The following is a 19,197-nucleotide window of genomic DNA, read 5'->3' as shown; positions in this document are numbered from 1 at the left end:
AGCTTAGGAATGCTCGAATAGAACACCGAATTCGACGTAGAATTCAATTTATTCCATTAACTTTGTCACAATTTAATAAAACATTGAACCTTCGCCTTAAATCGTTTCACGAAGGCGAATTGTTTTCAAGGGTTGTTTATTACGCTTTTATAGCTTCTTATTCGAAGGTATCGGATTATAGCTCTGGGTTCCTGTCGTAACTTTTACTCTGGCTATTAAGATTACATATGACGTACATAGATCGTTCGTTATAGGGGCACTTTTAAAACGCTGAGTTTCATTCAGTATTCCAGTGAAATTGTGAAAAGGTATTTTTTATTGCAGGCATTATAAATGAAAAGAAGCAAGTAAAGCAATACACATTAACATTTAAAAAAGAAAGATTATGATGAGTCTTGTTTAGATAAAAATTAATTAAGGCTATTGATAAAACTATTGATGTCGTATTCCTGTTCGTAGTCTTTTTCATCCCATAAGGCTTCAAGATTCTCAAGAACATTCTTTGCTGGACCCAAGCCTTCCGCGGAGACATCTGTATTCTTTGATTTCTTCTTTAAAGAAGCGTCACCTTCTTTACTGACATTGAACAGATCCAAAATCTGGTCTGTATCCATGCTTTGCAAACCAGAATTCTGCTGATTTACGATTGAGTTGGCAATATTTAATTTGAATTTCTGTAAACCCATAATTTTCTCTTCAAGAGTGCCTCTTGTAATGAGTCGGTACACGTTAACGACGCGTTTCTGACCAATACGATGAGCACGGTCCATGGCTTGTAAATCCTTCATAGGGTTCCAATCATGTTCTACAAAAATAACAGTATCAGCCCCGGTCAAGTTCAAACCTAGACCACCCACATGTGTCGTAAGTAACAGCACGTCAATGGAAGGATCTGCGTTGAATTTTTGTACGAGTTCATGTCGTTTGCTGGCATCAACCGAGCCATCTAAACGTAAATAACTGACAGATGGCATCAGTGTTTTAAATAAATCGTTTTCTATAATGTCCAGCATAGGTTTTAATTGACAGAAAATAAGGGCTCTGTGTTGACTGACGGCTCCAATGGCCATAGAAGCAGGGTCTGATTCTGACTCTGTTGAAGCTGTCGCACCGATACCACATTCTCCTAGCAGTTGTCTACAGAATATGGAACATAGGTTAAAATTCATTTATCTTCTAAACAACAACTTTAGGCTCCCATACTCTACCTCAATGCCTGTAGTTTGGGTGCGTTCGAAATGCTGTGTATATCTGAATTGGCTCTCTGTAAGAAAGATTCAACCTTCTTATAGTTTGGATACTTTTCGTTCACAACCAATAAAGGATGATTACATAATCGTCGAAGGTATTGTAGTGCTTGGAAAATGTGTGTAGCGCCTTTGGGTTTTTCGCTTGGCCTGCCAAGATCTTGCTCTAAGGAAGATTTTGCTTGGGATTTTGCAAATTCTTCATAGAGGGATTTCTACGTTTACCAGATACGTCAGCAACGTTAAGAAAGAGGTATCGTACTACTTATATCATGCTTTACCTGTAGGTCACTAAGTTCACAATAATAATCTTGAATAATTTTGGGTGGTAAATCATGAAGCACATCCTCTTTCAATCTACGTAATAGGAAAGGCAACACTTGTTTGTGTAGTGCTTCCAAAGCCAATGCACCCGCTTCTTGTTCCTTTGATGAGCTTTTACTATCTCTGCTCGCAAGAATCGGTTTGCCAAATCGTTCGTTGAAAACTTTTTCAGTACCCAAGAAACCTGGCATCAAAAAGTCAAACAAAGACCATAATTCGAGAACATTATTCTAACAGATAACAAGAGTCTCAGTTAAGTGTGTTATGTATGTTAGAATCGTGAAATAGCAAGCTTACTTGAATAGGTGTACCGGAGAGAATAAGACGGTGATTTGATTTGATAGTTTTGATTGATTTTGTAATCTTTGTTTTGCCATTCTTGATGATATGACCTTCATCAAGAATACAGTAGTTCCAAGTGATACCAGACAGTTCATCAATATCATTTCGAATGATATCATAAGACATGATAACAACGTCATGCTTGATAAGAGACAATCGTAGTCTATCAATAAAAGCAGTTTAGTGGCGAAGCAGTACAGTAACTAATAAAATCAATAAGACTCACTTTTTCCTTTCTGCTGGGCCACCAGTATACAATAACGGACTAAGGTTCTCACAGTAATTAATAATCTCATGATACCAATGTCCTGTCAAAGTAGGAGGACAGATAACCAATGAAGGAATAGGAGCGAGTTCAGGAGACTTGGTCTCAGCATACTTTTGAGCTCTGTTAAAATGATCACCGGCTAAGATACAGATAGACTGAAGCGTCTTACCAAGACCCATATCTATAAGAATCATAAGCGTTATAAGATTTATCTTGCCACAAAAATATTGCCATGTAAATTGCAGCATACCGTCACATAAAATACCATGCAGATGAAATTTGTTCAGGAAAGCCAGCCAATTGACACCTTCCTGTTGGTATTTTCGAAGTTCTGCATTGATCCTAACAGGAATTTTATAACTCTCAACCTTTGAGTTATCAAGAAGTTGCGATAAAAATTGTCTCTCTTCGTCACGGTGAGCCAACATTTCCACCGACATTCCAGGAGGATCAGGAATGCCCGCCTCCAAAGGTACAAGTTTGATCAAAAGAGCGAAGCAATTGGTGCACACTAAACGAACAGCTTCATCTACATCACTCATGCGACCCAAAATAGGAACAATCAAAAAGATAGTGTACGGTAAAATTTTGGTATCAAGTAATTGCACAAGATGATATACCAGTTCGGAAGCACCTTGTCTGTGATAATGATTTAGTGTATTTCCCAATTGAGGCAAAACTTTTTCGACAATAATTTGCATAGTCCTATCAGTATTGACATTTGCTACGGCCGCGAGACAACGCGCGCTCACATTACGAATGACTGCATAGCACGACCGAAGGGACCTACATATATAAGGAATGATAATGTCTAGTTCGTTCCAGAGCTTATCTGATAAGTAAGGCACAATCATGGTCAAAATGCTCAAGGAATCTATGACTTCTTGGCCCAAAAGAATATTTTCTGCGATGATAGCATCCGATTGCTCAACACTGTTCATGTGTGCTGTTTCAGGGAAAACTTCCATTATTCTCTGACAGATACTTTCTTTCAATTTGGGTACAATTTCAAATACACGATCACCAAAGCGATTACATAATTCACGCAGGGCCAGTTCCGCGCCACGCTTCATTAATTGAGCATCCTTCTGCTCCTCCGGCGAGGTGTTCTTATTGCTGTTGCTGGTACCAGTTTTACTGTTCGTTTCTTCTTTCGTAATCGATAGGATGCCAGATTTTACTTGATTTTCTTCTAAAAGTGGCGTTACAGTTGTATCAGTGCATAAGAACGTGCACAGGTTCTTGATCACTTTATCATTAGGGTTTGAACGAGCTTTGCTACGTTCACATAAGGCAACTAGATCTGTAAGTGTAGCAGCGGAACGTTGCTGTAATTCGAGGTTTTCTTCAAATTTTATACTGTTCATGATACTACGAATTATAGGATTCAATTTTTGAGGCAAAACACCCAATTCAACAATAGCGCCTGCTGTACTTGCATATACATTAATCTCAATCTTTTGCTTCAACTCTTCAAAGTATCCTATCGAGGCAACTACACGGTGCTGACGTTCATTCAACGCTGTGAGTAATGCTGCTCTACCTTTACCCTTGGGTACTTTGGTCAGCAATTGCGGGAACGTATCTGTAACAACGGCTGTTGCAAGCTCAATCGTGAATAGTGGTCCTTGTTCTGGCAAGACCTCACCGGGAACTAAAGTAGGTAAGACAGGGATCATATTGACAGGTAATTTGGCTTCTGCATGGAAAGCATTTAATAAGTTCTGGCATTCTGCGCGGATGCGTTTCAATACATGTACAAGTTCAAAATAGAATCCAGTTGTTTGAGTCGCTGCATTTTCCAGATTGTTACACATGGCTTGAGATAAGACGCGAGGGAAATTATGCATGTTGGCCAATAAAGCTTCTGATGGTGCATGGCTGATACATTCGACATTATAACGCGTTTTTAGTACAGCTTTAGCCCACTCTTCTACAGCCATCGCTCCCAGATGTCTCTTTAGGGCCCACTGCGATGATAATAATGTCAATATGACTTCGAGATATGACATTTCCATTGAATCGTCAGGCCACGTACTCATGGCCATACCCAAAGCTGTGGTACAGGCAACACGGCAGCGCATGACTTGCTCAGTTGTTATGAGCGAAAAGTCTTGGGCAATCATGCCGGCATCTAAATTATGAGATTCATCGAGCGCACTGGTAGATCGCACAGATTCGCTTCCAAGAGCATTGATCGATGTATCCTTATTTCTAGCTGCTGGTTTAATTTTCTTGCTCGTTTTGTCAACAATTGGAGCAGATGTTGTAGTTGCGTAAGATCCACCGTTACCAAAGGCTCCAGGTGGTTTATAAAAGTAAGCAGCAACATCGAGGGGTTGCCCTATCGGTGTCATTGTAATTTCAAACCAGCTGCCTAGCCAGTTCCCTGTACCTTGAAGAATAAGTTGATTATTCACTTTTCCGCTAATGGTCAATCCTTCCCAAACAGCTAAAGTTCTTGTAATAATCTCTGGCTTTTCTTCTACAATCAGATTTTGAAATACGAGACGATAAACACGTTCATCTACCCACTCAGCCGATGTACCGCAGTCAATGAATGTGGATAATGTGTTTAGGACGGCTAAACGGACACTGGCAATAGTATGTCTGAAAAACGGGTGCAAACGAGGCACAAGTTCTGCTAAACTGAAATGCTCTCGTACAATATCCATAACACCCGGTTGTTCAAACATTTTCGCAATCAAATCCATCACTGCACCGGTTGAAGCAGTTAAATCATCTTTCAAGTCAATCAAACAATCCCATAATGTGGTCATTACATCTCTGATACGGTCTTTTGAGCTCATGCGTACAAATTCGGCAGTGATAGGTAATAGAGTTGCAGCACTGACAGCGCGTACATCATCGTCGTGATCTTGCAAACCTAACACAACAGCGCCGGTAGTACCATCTACAAGCATTTCTACTAAATCTTTCCTTACAGCAACTGTATATTTTAAACCAAGTAGGCCGGCATGTCGTACTTCCCAAATTGATCGACCTTCGAAGGCAGGATCTGATTGATTAATAAGCTTTAAAAGGTTTTCATGCACTTTCTGTACTGCGAAAGGTGACATATACTGTAATACGACGCCAAGTGTTTGCGAGCATGTTTCTCTAACGGGACAAACTACTTGATCGGAGACAAAATCAGCAAAACGATCCAATGCAAAAACACATAATAAGCGTATAGCAACATCTTCCAACCAAGCATTATGTAATTCTTCATTTTTTGCTTTATTAGCGGCAACTATTTTTTTTTTTTTTTTTTTTTTTTTTGTTAATTTTAGGAAATTCAATGAGCACAAAGCTGGTATATGAGCGTTTTTAAGGTCGATAATGAATGAGACTTACGTTTTTTTCCTGCACCATCACCATGTGCTTTTAATATACTACGCAACCCAATGCCAGCACCATGGCGGATTTCCCAAGCAGGGTCAAATAAATCGAGACATAGATGTTCACAAATCATCTTAAAAGGCCAATCACGTTGAATTTCATCCAACGCATCATCTGCAGATGCTATAGGCTTTTTGACTTCCACCACCAATTTATCAGATTGCGGTTGAGGAGTAAATTCAAACTCTAAATTGATATTAATTGGTTTTCAATTATTACTGATTCCTGTTGCTTCTCCGTGCAATGGATGAAGTTAGAAGTACCTTCATTCGACTCTATTTTCACTGGCTTAACTGTTGTATCGGATTTATTCTTCACGTCAATGATGCGAACTCTTATGTTTTTTGACAAAGAAAACACCGCGATAGTCAGTTATCGTATTCGTTATAATAATAACTGCATGCAATACACCTGCTTACTTTTCTTTTTTGTTCTTCATCTTTGATTCCTGCTTGAGCTTACGCTTCAACATATTGCGTTCACGAGCAGATAAACCTGCCATGTTGATTTCCGACAATGCAGGTGTCGTATTCACAGCAGTGGACGTAGATGGTGAAGGTGAAGGACTTTCGGACTGCGAAGCTTGACTCGCTTTTATTGCTTTTGCTTCCAAATCTGTATCTTCCACGAGATCCACTATGATCAACAACAGATCAATTAAAATATTCTATAAGGGGTGGAATTAGTACAAGAGGCGTTCTTACCATCCATAAACTGACTCGCGAGACCTAAACGCTCTTTCAAATTGCGTCGTTGAAGCTCTAATCTCTGCTCTGGAGTCATATCTGAAAAGTCGACATCATATTCTTTTCCAGCAGAGCCTAGTAGTAACTTCCCGTTTTGTAATACTGGACCCAAATCAAATTGATTAAAGTTAAGCTTATGTACATCGTCTTCGACCTTGATCGTTGTCGCATCACTGTTGTCACTGTTGTCTGATGGATTCCAAGCTGGCACATTCGCCGCGATCGCTTCTAGTGCTTGCCCTGCTGCCCAACGAGTGTCCCATGCTTTGCTCCTGAGGTGTACGACGACCTATATTAATTCATATTCTAAACAGTCAGATTCTCTATCTGCTCAAACGTAATTGGATTTTCTTTTGAGTAGAATTGTTACTCTTGATAATAAATTGTAAAGTTCCCCTGGGTGTTGCTTTTGAATTTCACCCAGTTGCTGGGCAGCTGTACGTCTAACAGCTGTTGTCGAGCCTGTATCTAGTAATAAAACGAGCCTATCAAGTCTAGATCCCGGTAGAACAATCGAGTGTAAGTTAGATGCTATCATGCCTCAAAAAAGGTAGTTACTACTTTACCTAGTGGCCATTTTTTACTATTACAGAATTTAGGAAAGGCTCCTATTATCACTATTAGCAGTGGTCGGTTAATTTGTTTCTCAGACTTCATATTTTGCAGGAAAAAAAAGGGCTTTTTATATTTTCTTTCCCAAACTTGAGAGGACAAAAAAAAGCAGAAAAAAAAATAGCCGTCACTTGATAAACGAGCGAATTGCTTAAAGAAGGGAAAATTGAGTTGGTATTTTGCTAACAGCACCTTTTCTTTTCTTCGATTTAACTACAACAAATCTGATAGTTTTGCTCAAAACCTCGTTGTCAGCATAAACAAAAATTTGCTATGTTTAGTTTTGCTATTGGCTGAATTATAGATAACTTCAGTGTATGTAACAGATCAACGTTTCTTCGCTTTACAACTGCAGTCAGCTATGTGCGATGAAAGCATTCCTGTGCTTTGATATTAAGAATTTACATATTGAATTTTTATTGCAAAGACCATGCATGAATACCTTAAAATACAATCAGTGTGCGTATCACTGGATGTTTTAAATAGGCAGAGTCGCTTCTGATTTTCGAATATAGGCATAGAAGTATAATACTAGTACGGAATGAATATGAAATACTCATAGTATCATCTTTCTCGCGGTATAACTGCACTTGAACCTTTTCCCAGGAAAATAGATGATAGATGGAGAATGTGTTCGTCCTGAAAACGCATTTCTTACATATGAAGCATTAGTTCGTCGGTGATTTGACGCAAAAACTATGCTCTCTCACTGGATTAATGCTTACATAAATGCACAGACAGTTGCCTCACACAAAATCTCGTCATAGATGAAAATGTTTGCAAGTACACTTGCTGTAATACGCTCCTGCTGATTCTTCCTATACAAATATATAAGTTTTGTTAGATGATGTTTCTTGACCCAGTCAGACCCATACTATTTCTTTTGCTTTTTGATTTTTAAGCAATTTCAATTTCTTTTTTGAACGTTTCGCTACAAGATCGCTCATTCCTTTAAGCCACATCTATGAGTCTTCTAAACTTCCCCTCAATGTATGATGATTAAAATTCCGTCTTCATCAGTTCTGATTTTCGCATTAATATGATCGCATTTGTTACTTTTCGTCACTCTCTTTCCTTTTCTTTGACTTTTATACGCTACAAATTATGCCAGAACGAACTATAGTTGTACTTATTTCAGGCTCAGGCAGTAACCTTCAAGCTCTGATTGATGCAACTCAAGAAGGTCGCTTAAGAGCAAAGATTATTGCCGTTATATCCAACCGTCAAAAGGCTTTCGGGCTTGAACGTGCCAAAAAAGCTGGTATACCGACAGATACATTTTCACTGAAGAAGTTTAGGGAACAAGGTCAATCACGTATCGACTTTGATGTAGCCATTGCCAAAACCATACAAGAACGTTATCACCCAGCCTTGATTGTGTTGGCAGGCTGGATGCATATCTTATCTCCAGAATTCTTATCGTTTTTTGAAAAACAAAACAACATCATCAATCTTCATCCTGCTCTACCTGGACAATTTGACGGTGCACATGCTATAGAGCGAGCTTTTGAAGCCTTCAAGCAGGGCAAAATAACACACACCGGTATTATGGTGCATAAAGTGATTGCAGATGTGGACCGTGGCGAGGTTATTCTTAAACGGGAAATTCCGATCGAACAGAATGATACCCTTGAGACACTTGAAGAGCGTATTCATTCTTATGAACACAAGCTCATAGTTGAAGCTGCACAAGCATTCTTGGATAACTTGGAGAATAACTAACCCAAAAAAAAAGAAGCAGTGTAGTATCGTGATATGCAGAAAGAATAAAAAATTAACCAATGTAAATAGCACCGAAAAATTTATTACAAGGATAGTCAATTATTACAAGGATAATAACCTATCTCCACTTATCTCCCGAATAAAATATAATATAGCGTATACAGTCCGGGTAGAGACGGCTGTGTCTATTTACGACGTTTGGATGATGTATTTTTTGTATAATTCGAGCGTTCATATTTGGGTAACCAGCGCTCAGGATCAGGCTTGCTATTGGAATCCATAATCTTCGGTAAAAGGGGCGCTCGTTTCTTCTTAGTCTTTGGCTTAGTTGTATGGCGAGTATTTGAATCCTTTCTAACATAACCTCGTTTGACACCAGGTACAGCATTTTCGAGATTATCAATATCCAAATGCTCTAACGATACAGCAGGAAGTGAACTACCATATTGTTCAGCTTTTTCGGGATCAACTTCAGCGTAAGCGGCTATCAAACCGGCAAGAGCTTGGGCATCAGAGGGGTCAGCTTTGACTAGTTGCTCATACTCTGCAACAGCTTCTTCATAACGTCCTGCTTTCAATTTGAATGCAGCTGTCTGCTTGAGTGTAGAGGCCGGGGCCACAGCCCCGTCAAACTCAGGATCTTGTTTCCAAACGGAAGATGCTTCGTCCAAAATTTCCATAGCCTTTTGGGGCTGGCCACTTTGTTCATACAACCAAACTGACAATGCAACTAAAGCAGGCTTATAATAGGTGTTTTTGTCTTCTTTAACGGTTTGCAAATAAGATTGTAAAGTAGTAAGGGCAGCCACTGGTTTAGAATCCATTAGTTGTAACTGTATAATCGCAAAACGAATAGCAAGTGATTTGGGCTTTTTCTCTGAACATTTTTTCAACTCTTCAATTGCCTTTGTAGCCTTAAGTTGATAGTAGGTTGCGCTGGCTAAAATAAGATACAGATCATCATTGTTGGGATATTTCTCAATGAGTTTCTGCGCTTGATCTCTACAGGCGGAATATTTTTTAGAATAGAGTTGTAACAAGCATTCGTTCATTGAGATGACACGCTTCTGATAATTCTTGAGTCTTGTGTCTGCCTCTTTGTTAGTTGCGATTTTCAATCTCTTTGCAGCATCTTCTAAATCCTTGGCATTATCTAGAGCGACAATATTGTTGCTCACAACTGCAGCCACAGTAGCATCCCTTAAACAAGAATTGATAATTGTTGGCATCTGCTGTTCATTTTTAGATCTTGTTTTTGGTGAAGACTTACTTGGAATCAACCAATTGATTATAAATTTTGATTGCTTCATTTGCACGGCCTTGTAATTGATAGGTATAAGCTAATTGAGCCGAGATAAGAGCTAATTCCTCTTCCTGTTCTTCCTCAGACATTCCTTGTGACTTATTGCTACATTGTTCTGATAATTTATAGAATGAGTCAAACGCAAAAATGGGAGGCACTATATCCATTACAACGCTGCTTACTGTAAGCTAATTCTAATTGTTGCTGAGCCTTCTTGATGTCTCCTCGCGCAAGATAGACGGAGGCTGCATTGTAAGCTACTTCGTACATTTCAGAGCTTTCTTTCAATTCATCATCAAAGCTACTAGAAGGCTTCTCACTCGAAAAGGCCAAACCAGCTTTGGCAGCTAACAAATTGACTTGAATTTCATCGTACAAACTGTCTTTCTTATTGGTCGACTTTAATAAAGACTCATAGATATCAATTGCCTCTTCGAATTTGCCTTGAGAATACAGCTATTGATAGAATATTAATACTGAATCTTGTACATGTCGTATTTGAGAGCTCGGGAAAAGCTTACCAATTGAGCCTCAAGATATAATAAAGACTCATTATCCTTGTTTTGCGACTTCAAATCTCTTAAGAGATCCATGGCTGGTTGGAACTGATTGGTACGATAGTAACAATAAATTTTCTCATATGAGAGATCAATATTACTGTTCTTAAATTGACGTGCAATCACAGTCAATGCTTCTTTGTACTGTTCTAGGCGGATTAACGTGATGACTTTGCAGTGAAGAGCAAGTTCATCTTTCGGTTCGATTTTGATGATTTTGTCACATAAGTCTAAACTAAGTTCATCATCGTAGTTATTTACTGCTTTTTTTAAGTCGCTGAAGAGCGTTGCAACTTGTTGTTCTTTGTTTGTAGATGCCATTGATGCCAAAAGCCGCGCAGAAAGGATGAAAGTAGCAATAAGAAGGAAAGGACCGGAGTGTGAGCGTCTAAAACTTTCAATCTTGTACAGGTGTGTCCTTCAGCGGCGTCTGAATATACTTCTATGAAGCGACGAAATGCAAGTTTAAAGGCCTTACGAGAGATCATGTATCTGCCCGGAATGGTGCTACTCTCCAGTATTTCGTAGCCTTTTCTTTTTGGTAATTAAGACTACTATCATCTGCTTCGAATGCTATTTGGTAATTGTTGTTAGAATTTGACTCCTGGTGCCGAATATATCAACAATTAAAGAGAAGAAATAAAAAACTTGATTATACCAGAATCGATTAATACAAGAAAGGGGCAATATATCTTAACATTAGCTTTTGGCCAGATACATGAATAATAAGCAATTCAATAATTAACTTGACAACAGTTATCAACTGTCAGTCGAGGCTGTATCATAAATCATCGGGCTCATATTGAACTTAAATAACTGTGTAATACTAAAGATAAGGTTACTCGTTCACTCTCAATGTCGCGTGCCACCAACCATTCCAGGCAGAATGCCATTCAACAAGAAAAAAAATACTTTTAGAATATTAGTACATGCAGGCTGATACTGTTTTGTTTTTTGCTGCAGAATGTCGGTTTAGGTTCTTGTACCAAACAACAGATGCTCCCGCAAAGAACCTGCATACGCTAACAGTATAGCGTGTATTTACTAAGTAGACTCACTGTGACCTGTAAATACAACGTCCATCATAATCTTATTTGATACTCAATCATGATGGGATGTGCACACTGATACCGCTCGAATAAGATAGTATCCATCAAGTTTAAGCATTCATTACAAAAGATTTCAAACAAGAAATGTGTTGAACTAAGAAATGCGCTTATTTGTTTTTCTTGGTACTGTTCCTCATTAGAGTTCGTGCTTTTTCCAGATGATGAAACGAAAGGCCAGATTTATTGTTGTTGAGTCCAAATAGAATTATAGTGCTCTACCAAAATTTGTCAAACAGAGCATATCTCAATCTGTCTAATCAAAATACATCATATAAATATAACGTATTTTATTTCTTTTTTTTTTTTTTTTTTGTTATTTTTTTCTTTCCACACTTTATTTTGATACCCTTTCTATTATTTACCTTTACTTTGAGTTTTTCATTTATCCTTACCACATATCTATTATATAAATAAAGGCTCATAAAGAATCAAAAGGATGTACCTCATATGTAAACTACTTTATATAGCTTTATTTGCACTGGTTTCTGCGGCGCCGCCCTATTTGCCATTGTATTATCATGATATTCTCAATTTGTCTTCAGATCAGATAGGCTTTGTGCTTGCCATCGCACCATTTATACAATCCATTTCATGTCCCATATGGACTTACTTAGTTGATAAAAAACCTGCTCTTCATGGAACCATTATGGCTATCACTGGATTTTTGGGAGCTTCTGCAATCATGATGATTATGCTTATTGGACGTTACGTCACATCTGAAGAAGTGATCCCCACCTTCATCAGTTGGGGAACTGAAGGAAATAACATGAAGCTTTCACAATTGTCCTCGACCAGTTTGCTAACGGTTACTGCGACTTTAGCTCTTGCTTTTGCATTTTTTGCACTACCTAATATGTCGTTGGTAGATAGCGCAGTAATGAAGATATTGGGACCTAATAAACTGCTCTACGGTAAGCGATAAAATGGTAAAAGTGATATAATCAAGCAGGAAAGGCTGATTATCGTATGTGTTCGTTTGTATGTAACTTATCATTTGTAAAGGTGAACAGCGTTTGTGGGGTTCCGTTTCAGCAGGAGCGACAATTTTACTCGTTGGACAACTACTATCTGTTACAAATAGCTTCGATGTTCTTTTATATGTTACTGGTGCTGCTGCATTGCTTTTTATGCTTTTCTCTTTCATGGCTAGAGTTAACAACGAGGATCCTCAATGTACATGTGTACCGGAGGCATTACTAGAAAGTGCTGCTGTTACTAGTCTTACTCCACCTGTAGAGTCATTAGATAATCATCAGCACCAAGCCTCAATAACAGGACAAAATCTTAAGCCAGTCATTACAGATTCCTCAGAGAAACTACTTAACAACTACAATAACTCCGCTGAGCATCACCATAATTATAGTCATTACGGCAGCATTTTCAAAGCAACTAGCATTACTTCTGTTCAAACCATTCGTGAAGAAGCAGATGAAACATTACAAGCATTGGGTCATTCTGACCTCGGCTTAGCAATATCACGAATTGCTTCAGTTGATCCTTCTGTTTCAGCAGGTCTTGTTGATCTCACAGCGGAAGGTATTCCAGCCGTTGAAAACGTCCTCAAATCCGTGCGTGTCATTACATTTTTGGCAACAACTTTATTTTTCGGTTTGGTTTTATCTGTCATTGTCAACTTTCTTTTCCTATTTTTGAGTCGTGATCTACATATGCCAGCAAGTTGGATAGGTTGGACAGGGCCTACTTCAGGTGTCACAGAATTACTATGTTTCTGCTTTTCAAAACAGGTTTGTGTATATTTCATATTTGTTCAAAGAGCAAGATAGATGAAGGATGTGTTTATGTAAAGTTCAAAAGTATTGATTGCCACGAATTACTCATCAGTTGACAGAAAAGTTCGGTGTGACCAACATGATGCTGATAGCACATATTGCAACAATCTTACGTTGTTTAATGTACACCATTCTTCAACCTGACTCACTCATCACAAATATCACTGCTTTATTATTGCAAACATTACATGGCGTAGGCTTTGGTATCTTCTGGGCAACTTCAGTTAGTGAAATTGATGGTTTTTTCCCTCCTGAACAGAGATCTGTGGCACAAGGGATTTTGGGTGCATTACATTTTGGAGTTGGCGCAGGGATGGGTGCATTTGTGGGTGGCTACCTTTATGAATACTATGGTGCTGTCTGTATGTTCCGTATAGTTGCCTTGATTGCTGCCAGTAATATGGCCATATTTTATCTAGGGCGGCTGCATAGATTTAAATAAGCACAATAGACACACATTTTATCCATAAAATTGTATTAAATTTACCTGGCATTCAACAAGTTGCATTGCGCTTCCACTGATGAAGATGAGTTAAAGCTGTTTCCCAAACAAAGGAGTATCAAAATCTGCCACGCATACTTGCGAGACGCTCGTATTGCAAACTTCATAAGAAACCTATTCTAATGTTGCTTTTTGATCAATGGCATCCACGGTGGCTCAAAAATGCGTGACATGTGTATTGTTTTCCCAATTGGTTCTGCTTTATCAGTCCCATGTGAATATATATAATCTCTCTCTCTGTATCTTTTTCTCTCAATATTTATCGTTAGTTTCGCTCGTAAACTTACGGGAATTGTAAGATCCCTTAAAAGACAAATACAGGTTGTGGTTGATGGCAAAAAAATAAAAAAAAAATAAAATAATAATAATAAAAAAAATAGCGATTTATTCAAATTATATGCAATATTCAAAGCTGATAAAGCAACGATTTTAGTATAATAACAATATATCTATATTACAGACAGGTGCTACGGTTTGATTACAGTGTTGCCGCAGCCTTATCAGAGTCAACTGTAGGTGGTGAGGTATTCAGAGGTAAACCTCTACGGCCCTTCAAGATATTAGAAATATAAAATTCACCTGCCTTGTAGCTTGATCTGACTAATGGGCCACTTGCTACATATTTAAAGCCCATTTCCATTCCCTTTGTTTCCCAGTATTTGAACTTCTCAGGTGTAACATACTCATGGACCTTCATATGATTCTTTGTAGGTCTCATATATTGACCAAGAGTGACACAATCTACATCGATCTTTCGAAGCTCTGTCAAAGCGTGTAGAACTTCTTCATCGGTCTCACCACAACCCAACATGATAGATGTTTTTGTAACCATATCGGGATTCACTTTTTTTACATGCTCCAAAACGCTTAAAGATTGCCGGAAGCCTGCACGTCGATCTCTCACGTAAGGTGTTAAAGCCTCTACTGTTTCAATGTTGTGGGCATAGACATCCAACCCAGACTTGACGACTGTTTCGACACATGAAAGATCCCCTCCAAAATCGCCTGTCAAACATTCCACTAACATATGAGGTGCCTTCTGTTTAATTTTAGTGATAGTCTCTGCAAAATGTCGAGACCCACCATCGGGCAGATCATCTCTGTCAACACTTGTTAAAACAACATAATCTAATCCCCAACGACTGATAGCTTCTGATGTATTTTCGGGTTCATGAGGGTCTAAAGGTTTAGGTGCTCTGTTCGTTTTTACTGAACAGAAACGACAACCACGAGTACATTCATCACCCATCAACATGATAGTAGCTGTGGCTGTTTGATGCTCACCACCTCCCCAACAATCACCTACATTTGGACACCTTGCTTCCTCACAGACTGTGTGTAGCTTCAGACCACGAAGATCTCTTTTGATTTTACCATAGTTTTTTCCGGATGGAATCCCTGTTTTTAGCCACTCAGGTAGTCGTGGTTGCTTTCTAAGAATGTACGAAGAGCTCCAATAAGAATTTTTGTTCGCGGGAATGAAAGACAAGGCACTCTATCTCCCACTTTCAAACAAACATGTTTTATAATTACTCACAGCTTTGTTGTTTTCACTTTTGTTCCCTCTACCACAGTTTCTCTCAATTCCAAAGCTTCTGTATGGGTCATCTTCTTCTCAAACCCAGGGTTCACAAAATCATCTAGAGTGTCATCCTCTGCTTTTAAACGATCTTTTAGTGCTTCAAGGCGGGAGGGTTTTTTAAACTCAGTAACAGTAGTGGCATTATGGCAGATCTGTTGATGTGTCTGTGGAAATAAAAGAGACATGTCAGTCAGCCCAGCGTTTATCTTTCGCATTCGATGATAATACGTACAGCAGCAATTATAGTACGAGGTTGAATATAAGAAACTCTTGCTGCTATTCTTGTTAAAAGAGGCATTTTGCACAGTGTTATACGATTAATTTAAGATGTTTTGTAAAGAAAAGATATAAAAAAAAAGAGAGAGAGGTTCTTTAATTGCCAAAGATTGGGAAGGGGGTGGGGAAAATTAAAAAAGGAATAAAAGAAAGTTTGCTGTGACTCTGCCTTCCACCGAGTCAGGGCTGCCTGAAGAAAATATGATCTGTTTTTCAATCTGTTTTTACAAAAGACAAGAATTTGCATGCGCACTGTATCTAAGCTAGGTCAAAATGGATTCTCCATCATGGCTTGCTCGCATCGTTTTCCTATAGCTTTTTAAAGCTTTTTGAACAGAAAAAATAACATCTTTACAGATCTAAACATTTAAGACTTTTATACACAGCATTCTCATTTTCAATATGAGTCTGTACAACTATAACTCAGAAGGCAATTCTTAATGAAAAAGTGTTCTGAGGTCCAACATCCATTTCTCAAATTCAGGTCGTATCGATTTTATTGTTGTTTGTTTAAACACTTCGCTTATCTACAGATGTACTTAATGAAAAGGGCAAACCAAATGCCTGCATTTACTGTTATCATGAGAAAGCATCTTTTCATCACGTTATACTGTATTTCTACTTCAAATTTTATTCGTCCATCGTCTGAATTTGAACGTAATCGCTTGTTCTGCTGTACATCAAAATAAAATAAAGACGTCCCTGTCCAAAACAGGGCATTAATTGAACTGTCCATAAGTCTCTCACATTTAACACATGAGCACTCTCATTAAAGTAAATTCTCCCTTTTTTTTTGGTTGTAAATATACTCATTCCGGCAGAATAACCAAACAATAAAATACTTTTTTGTCAACTATAAAGCGCACATTATCTACAGATGCCGTGAAACTGGGTCATCGTTGCATTTTCTCCGGCATACAACCTACAGGAACACCTCACCTGGGCAATTATTTAGGCGCTTTATCTAACTGGGCAAAATTACAACCTAGAGGTAGCTGTGATGATACCTTGTCAACCATAAACTATTACAGCATTGTCGATTTGCACGCCATTACCATGCCTCAAGATCCCAATACTTTACGTCAAGCCAAGATAGATATGGCAACTGCATTGTTAGCTTGCGGCATTGATCCTGTACGTTCTGTTTTATTTGAGCAAAGTCGTGTGAGGGCACATGCCGAATTGGCTTGGATATTCAATTGCATTACACCTGTAGGTTGGTTAGGACGTATGACCCAGTGGAAAAGTAAAATGGCTGCAAAATCGGTGCCCACCGAAGATTTCTCTGTAAATCAATTGGAAAATCATACAAATAAGGAAGGATTAAAGATGGGTTTATTTGATTATCCTGTGCTGCAAGCAGCAGATATTTTACTGTATAAAGGAACACTTGTGCCTGTTGGAGAAGATCAGATGCAACATCTAGAGCTGGCTCGTGATATAGCCGGTGCTTTCAATAAGTTATTTTGCTCGTCATCGACAAAGACAAAAGGCAAAAAGAAGGCTATCTTTCCCAAGCCAGAAGCCATTGTTCCGCCGAGCGCAAAGCGTGTCATGTCTTTACGAGATCCGAGTTGCAAAATGTCAAAGTCAGATCCTTCCGATTATTCAAGGCTCAATCTGATTGATTCACCGGACTTGATACGTAATAAAATCGGTAAGGCTACAACAGATGGTATAAGAGGCGTTACCTATGATCCTGTCAATCGACCAGGCGTCTCGAATTTGCTGAGTATCTATGCCGCTATGCGAGATATTGAGATTGATGAAGCCATAAAAGAATGCAGCGACATTACAAGCACAAAGGCCTTTAAAGAGAGAGTATCGGACGCAGTGATTGATAGACTACACCCCATCCAGTCGGAATTGGTACGATTACAAGCGGATCAAGGATATGTCAAACAGGTATTAGATCAAGGTGCTGTTAAAGCAAATGAAGTGGCAAATGCTACAATGGAGGAGGTGTATAAAGCAGTTGGTCTGCGTTAGACATTATTTCTAGACAGACTCATTGTTGCGTTTTATACCATTCAGAAAAAACAAAAATTAACAGGATGTATGAAGCAAAGAAGCTTTACTTGATATAAATCCAGACAATAACAGTTTTATATATAAAAGAATTATTTACAAGTAATAAATGACAAAAGCGTTCTTGGCTTTTCATGCTTTCTTTCTTAGTAACTATTCAATATCTATCTCTTTTCTTCCTCATCCAACCAATCTAACAGATCAGGTGTAAAGTAAGTCAAAATAAGGGTAGCACCAGCTCTTAAAAATCCATTCATGGACTCCATCACAATTGTCTTCAAGTCGAACACGCCTGCCTTAGCGGAATGGTATAACATTGCATATTCACCAGAGACTTGGTAGACAGAGATAGGATAGTCCCCTGCTAGCAGGTCGCTACTTGCTTCTCTTACAATATCCAAATAAGGCAAACCAGGTTTGACCATAATACTATCAGCGCCTTCTTCCATATCTCTTTTGATAGCACGACGAGCCAATCCTCTGGCATTGGAAGGCAGTTGATAACATCGACGATCACCAAAACTAGGTGCGGAGTTGGCCGCGTCACGGAATGGACCGTACCAAGGACCAGCAAACTTAGCGGCATAACTAATCAGCATCACCTTGTGCGCTAATCCAGCTTCCATCAGCCCCAGCTTAATCGCACGAATACGACCGTCCATCATATCCGAGGGAGCAACGGCATGACAGCCTGCCTTTGCGTAATTTACAGCGACTTCCGCAATACGCTGAATAGATAAATCATTATTCAAGGTACCGTCTTCTCTCAAAATACCGCAGTGGCCATGGGAAGTATATTCACATAAACATACATCACAGGCAATGAAAAGGTTGGGAAAGTGCTGACGTAAAAGACGTACAGCAAGAACGGTAGGTCCTTCAGGGTCATCGGCACGGCTACCCGTAGCATCTTTGACACCTTCTTTTAAGGGAACACCAAACAAAATGACAGACTTTAAACCTTTTTTGTAAAGGGGATCGATAAATGCTTGAAGTTTGTTGATACCAATACGATATTGTCCGGGAAGAGAGTCAATGCTTTCAAAAGCGTCAGGATCATCGGTAATGAAAAGAGGGTACATGAGCATGTCTTTGGTTAATGTGCGTTCGGCTTGCCAAGAACGAGATAAATTATGGTGGTATCCGCCATGAAGAATAGATTTGGGACTGGTCATTGTAGTGTAATATTAGTATAAAAGCTAGCGCACTTGTCAAGAAATAAAGACTAGGAACACAGAAAAAGCGTATTATACATCGTTTAAGGCTCCTTTGGATAACTCTTCGGATATTTCTTTTTCCTTTTACTAAGCACCACACAATTTGCCAGCTGTTCGTCAACCTAAAAAAACACTTTCGAAGGCAGACATAGGCAGACATATTTCTTGGG

General features: G+C 38.8%; 7 protein-coding genes across 7 annotated transcripts; 3 read left to right on the top strand and 4 right to left on the bottom strand.

Moving 5' to 3' along the window:
• Positions 1 to 131: 131 nt before the first annotated feature.
• Positions 132 to 6,993, bottom strand: BDF20DRAFT_899694 (uncharacterized protein). The gene is made up of 12 exons (XM_053082692.1): positions 6,896 to 6,993; positions 6,700 to 6,823; positions 6,288 to 6,618; positions 6,003 to 6,219; positions 5,847 to 5,917; positions 5,539 to 5,769; positions 2,432 to 5,434; positions 2,140 to 2,362; positions 1,869 to 2,076; positions 1,529 to 1,801; positions 1,209 to 1,462; positions 132 to 1,137 (listed from the first exon to the last, which is right to left on the bottom strand). Exons 1-12 carry the CDS (start codon positions 6,904 to 6,906, stop codon positions 411 to 413), a joined length of 5,673 nt encoding a protein of 1,890 aa, XP_052931106.1. The 5' UTR covers positions 6,907 to 6,993; the 3' UTR covers positions 132 to 410.
• Positions 6,994 to 8,045: 1,052 nt separating this feature from the next.
• On the top strand, positions 8,046 to 8,663 carry BDF20DRAFT_840074 (phosphoribosylglycinamide formyltransferase; the record flags this gene model as incomplete). Its single annotated transcript, XM_053079345.1, has 1 exon — positions 8,046 to 8,663. One exon carries the CDS (start codon positions 8,046 to 8,048, stop codon positions 8,661 to 8,663), a length of 618 nt encoding a protein of 205 aa, XP_052931105.1.
• A 185-nt stretch (positions 8,664 to 8,848) lies between these two features.
• BDF20DRAFT_917462 (uncharacterized protein) lies at positions 8,849 to 10,844 on the bottom strand (the record flags this gene model as incomplete). The annotated part of the gene is made up of 4 exons (XM_053084570.1): positions 8,849 to 9,863; positions 9,934 to 10,081; positions 10,149 to 10,422; positions 10,488 to 10,844. 4 exons carry the CDS (start codon positions 10,842 to 10,844, stop codon positions 8,849 to 8,851), a joined length of 1,794 nt encoding a protein of 597 aa, XP_052931104.1.
• Positions 10,845 to 11,968: 1,124 nt separating this feature from the next.
• On the top strand, positions 11,969 to 14,302 carry BDF20DRAFT_1004715 (major facilitator superfamily domain-containing protein). The gene is made up of 3 exons (XM_053074672.1): positions 11,969 to 12,543; positions 12,635 to 13,377; positions 13,475 to 14,302. The coding sequence occupies exons 1-3, from the start codon at positions 12,069 to 12,071 to the stop codon at positions 13,862 to 13,864; spliced, it is 1,608 nt and encodes a 535-aa protein (XP_052931103.1). The 5' UTR covers positions 11,969 to 12,068; the 3' UTR covers positions 13,865 to 14,302.
• BDF20DRAFT_899683 (uncharacterized protein) lies at positions 14,286 to 15,956 on the bottom strand. The gene is made up of 3 exons (XM_053082691.1): positions 15,739 to 15,956; positions 15,462 to 15,670; positions 14,286 to 15,357 (listed from the first exon to the last, which is right to left on the bottom strand). The coding sequence occupies exons 1-3, from the start codon at positions 15,802 to 15,804 to the stop codon at positions 14,403 to 14,405; spliced, it is 1,230 nt and encodes a 409-aa protein (XP_052931102.1). The 5' UTR covers positions 15,805 to 15,956; the 3' UTR covers positions 14,286 to 14,402.
• Positions 15,957 to 16,533: 577 nt separating this feature from the next.
• BDF20DRAFT_899679 (tryptophanyl-tRNA synthetase) lies at positions 16,534 to 17,908 on the top strand. Its single transcript, XM_053082690.1, has one exon. It carries the CDS (start codon positions 16,839 to 16,841, stop codon positions 17,769 to 17,771), a length of 933 nt encoding a protein of 310 aa, XP_052931101.1. The 5' UTR covers positions 16,534 to 16,838; the 3' UTR covers positions 17,772 to 17,908.
• Positions 17,909 to 19,124, bottom strand: BDF20DRAFT_899678 (delta-aminolevulinic acid dehydratase). The gene has a single exon (XM_053082689.1). It carries the CDS (start codon positions 18,983 to 18,985, stop codon positions 17,975 to 17,977), a length of 1,011 nt encoding a protein of 336 aa, XP_052931100.1. The 5' UTR covers positions 18,986 to 19,124; the 3' UTR covers positions 17,909 to 17,974.
• Between the last annotated feature and the right edge of the window lie 73 nt (positions 19,125 to 19,197).

The sequence above is a fragment of the Mycotypha africana genome (genome assembly GCF_025528875.1).
Source record: "Mycotypha africana strain NRRL 2978 chromosome Unknown BDF20scaffold_15, whole genome shotgun sequence".
In the NCBI taxonomy this organism is placed as follows: domain Eukaryota; kingdom Fungi; phylum Mucoromycota; class Mucoromycetes; order Mucorales; family Mycotyphaceae; genus Mycotypha; species Mycotypha africana.
The sequence above is the reverse complement of the archived record's forward strand: the minus strand, read 5'-3'. Positions and strand labels throughout refer to the sequence as shown.

Excerpts from the sequence above, each read along its gene's own strand:
- BDF20DRAFT_899694 (XM_053082692.1), bottom strand. Across the intron at positions 5,770-5,846 it reads GAAAATAGAGTCGAATGAAG|AGTTTGAATTTACTCCTCAA; the intron begins GTACTTCTAACT and ends ATATCAATTTAG. Across the intron at positions 1,138-1,208 it reads CCCAAACTACAGGCATTGAG|ACAACTGCTAGGAGAATGTG; the intron begins GTAGAGTATGGG and ends CATATTCTGTAG.
- BDF20DRAFT_1004715 (XM_053074672.1), top strand. The coding sequence starts at position 12,069 with ATGTACCTCATATGTAAACTACTTTATATAGCTTTATTTGCACTGGTT. Across the intron at positions 12,544-12,634 it reads ACCTAATAAACTGCTCTACG|GTGAACAGCGTTTGTGGGGT; the intron begins GTAAGCGATAAA and ends TCATTTGTAAAG. Across the intron at positions 13,378-13,474 it reads GTTTCTGCTTTTCAAAACAG|TTGACAGAAAAGTTCGGTGT; the intron begins GTTTGTGTATAT and ends ATTACTCATCAG.
- BDF20DRAFT_899683 (XM_053082691.1), bottom strand. The coding sequence starts at position 15,804 with ATGCCTCTTTTAACAAGAATAGCAGCAAGAGTTTCTTATATTCAACCT. Across the intron at positions 15,671-15,738 it reads CTCGTACTATAATTGCTGCT|ACACATCAACAGATCTGCCA; the intron begins GTACGTATTATC and ends TTATTTCCACAG. Across the intron at positions 15,358-15,461 it reads AAAGTGAAAACAACAAAGCT|AAAGCAACCACGACTACCTG; the intron begins GTGAGTAATTAT and ends GTACATTCTTAG.
- BDF20DRAFT_899679 (XM_053082690.1), top strand. The coding sequence starts at position 16,839 with ATGCCTCAAGATCCCAATACTTTACGTCAAGCCAAGATAGATATGGCA.
- BDF20DRAFT_899678 (XM_053082689.1), bottom strand. The coding sequence starts at position 18,985 with ATGACCAGTCCCAAATCTATTCTTCATGGCGGATACCACCATAATTTA.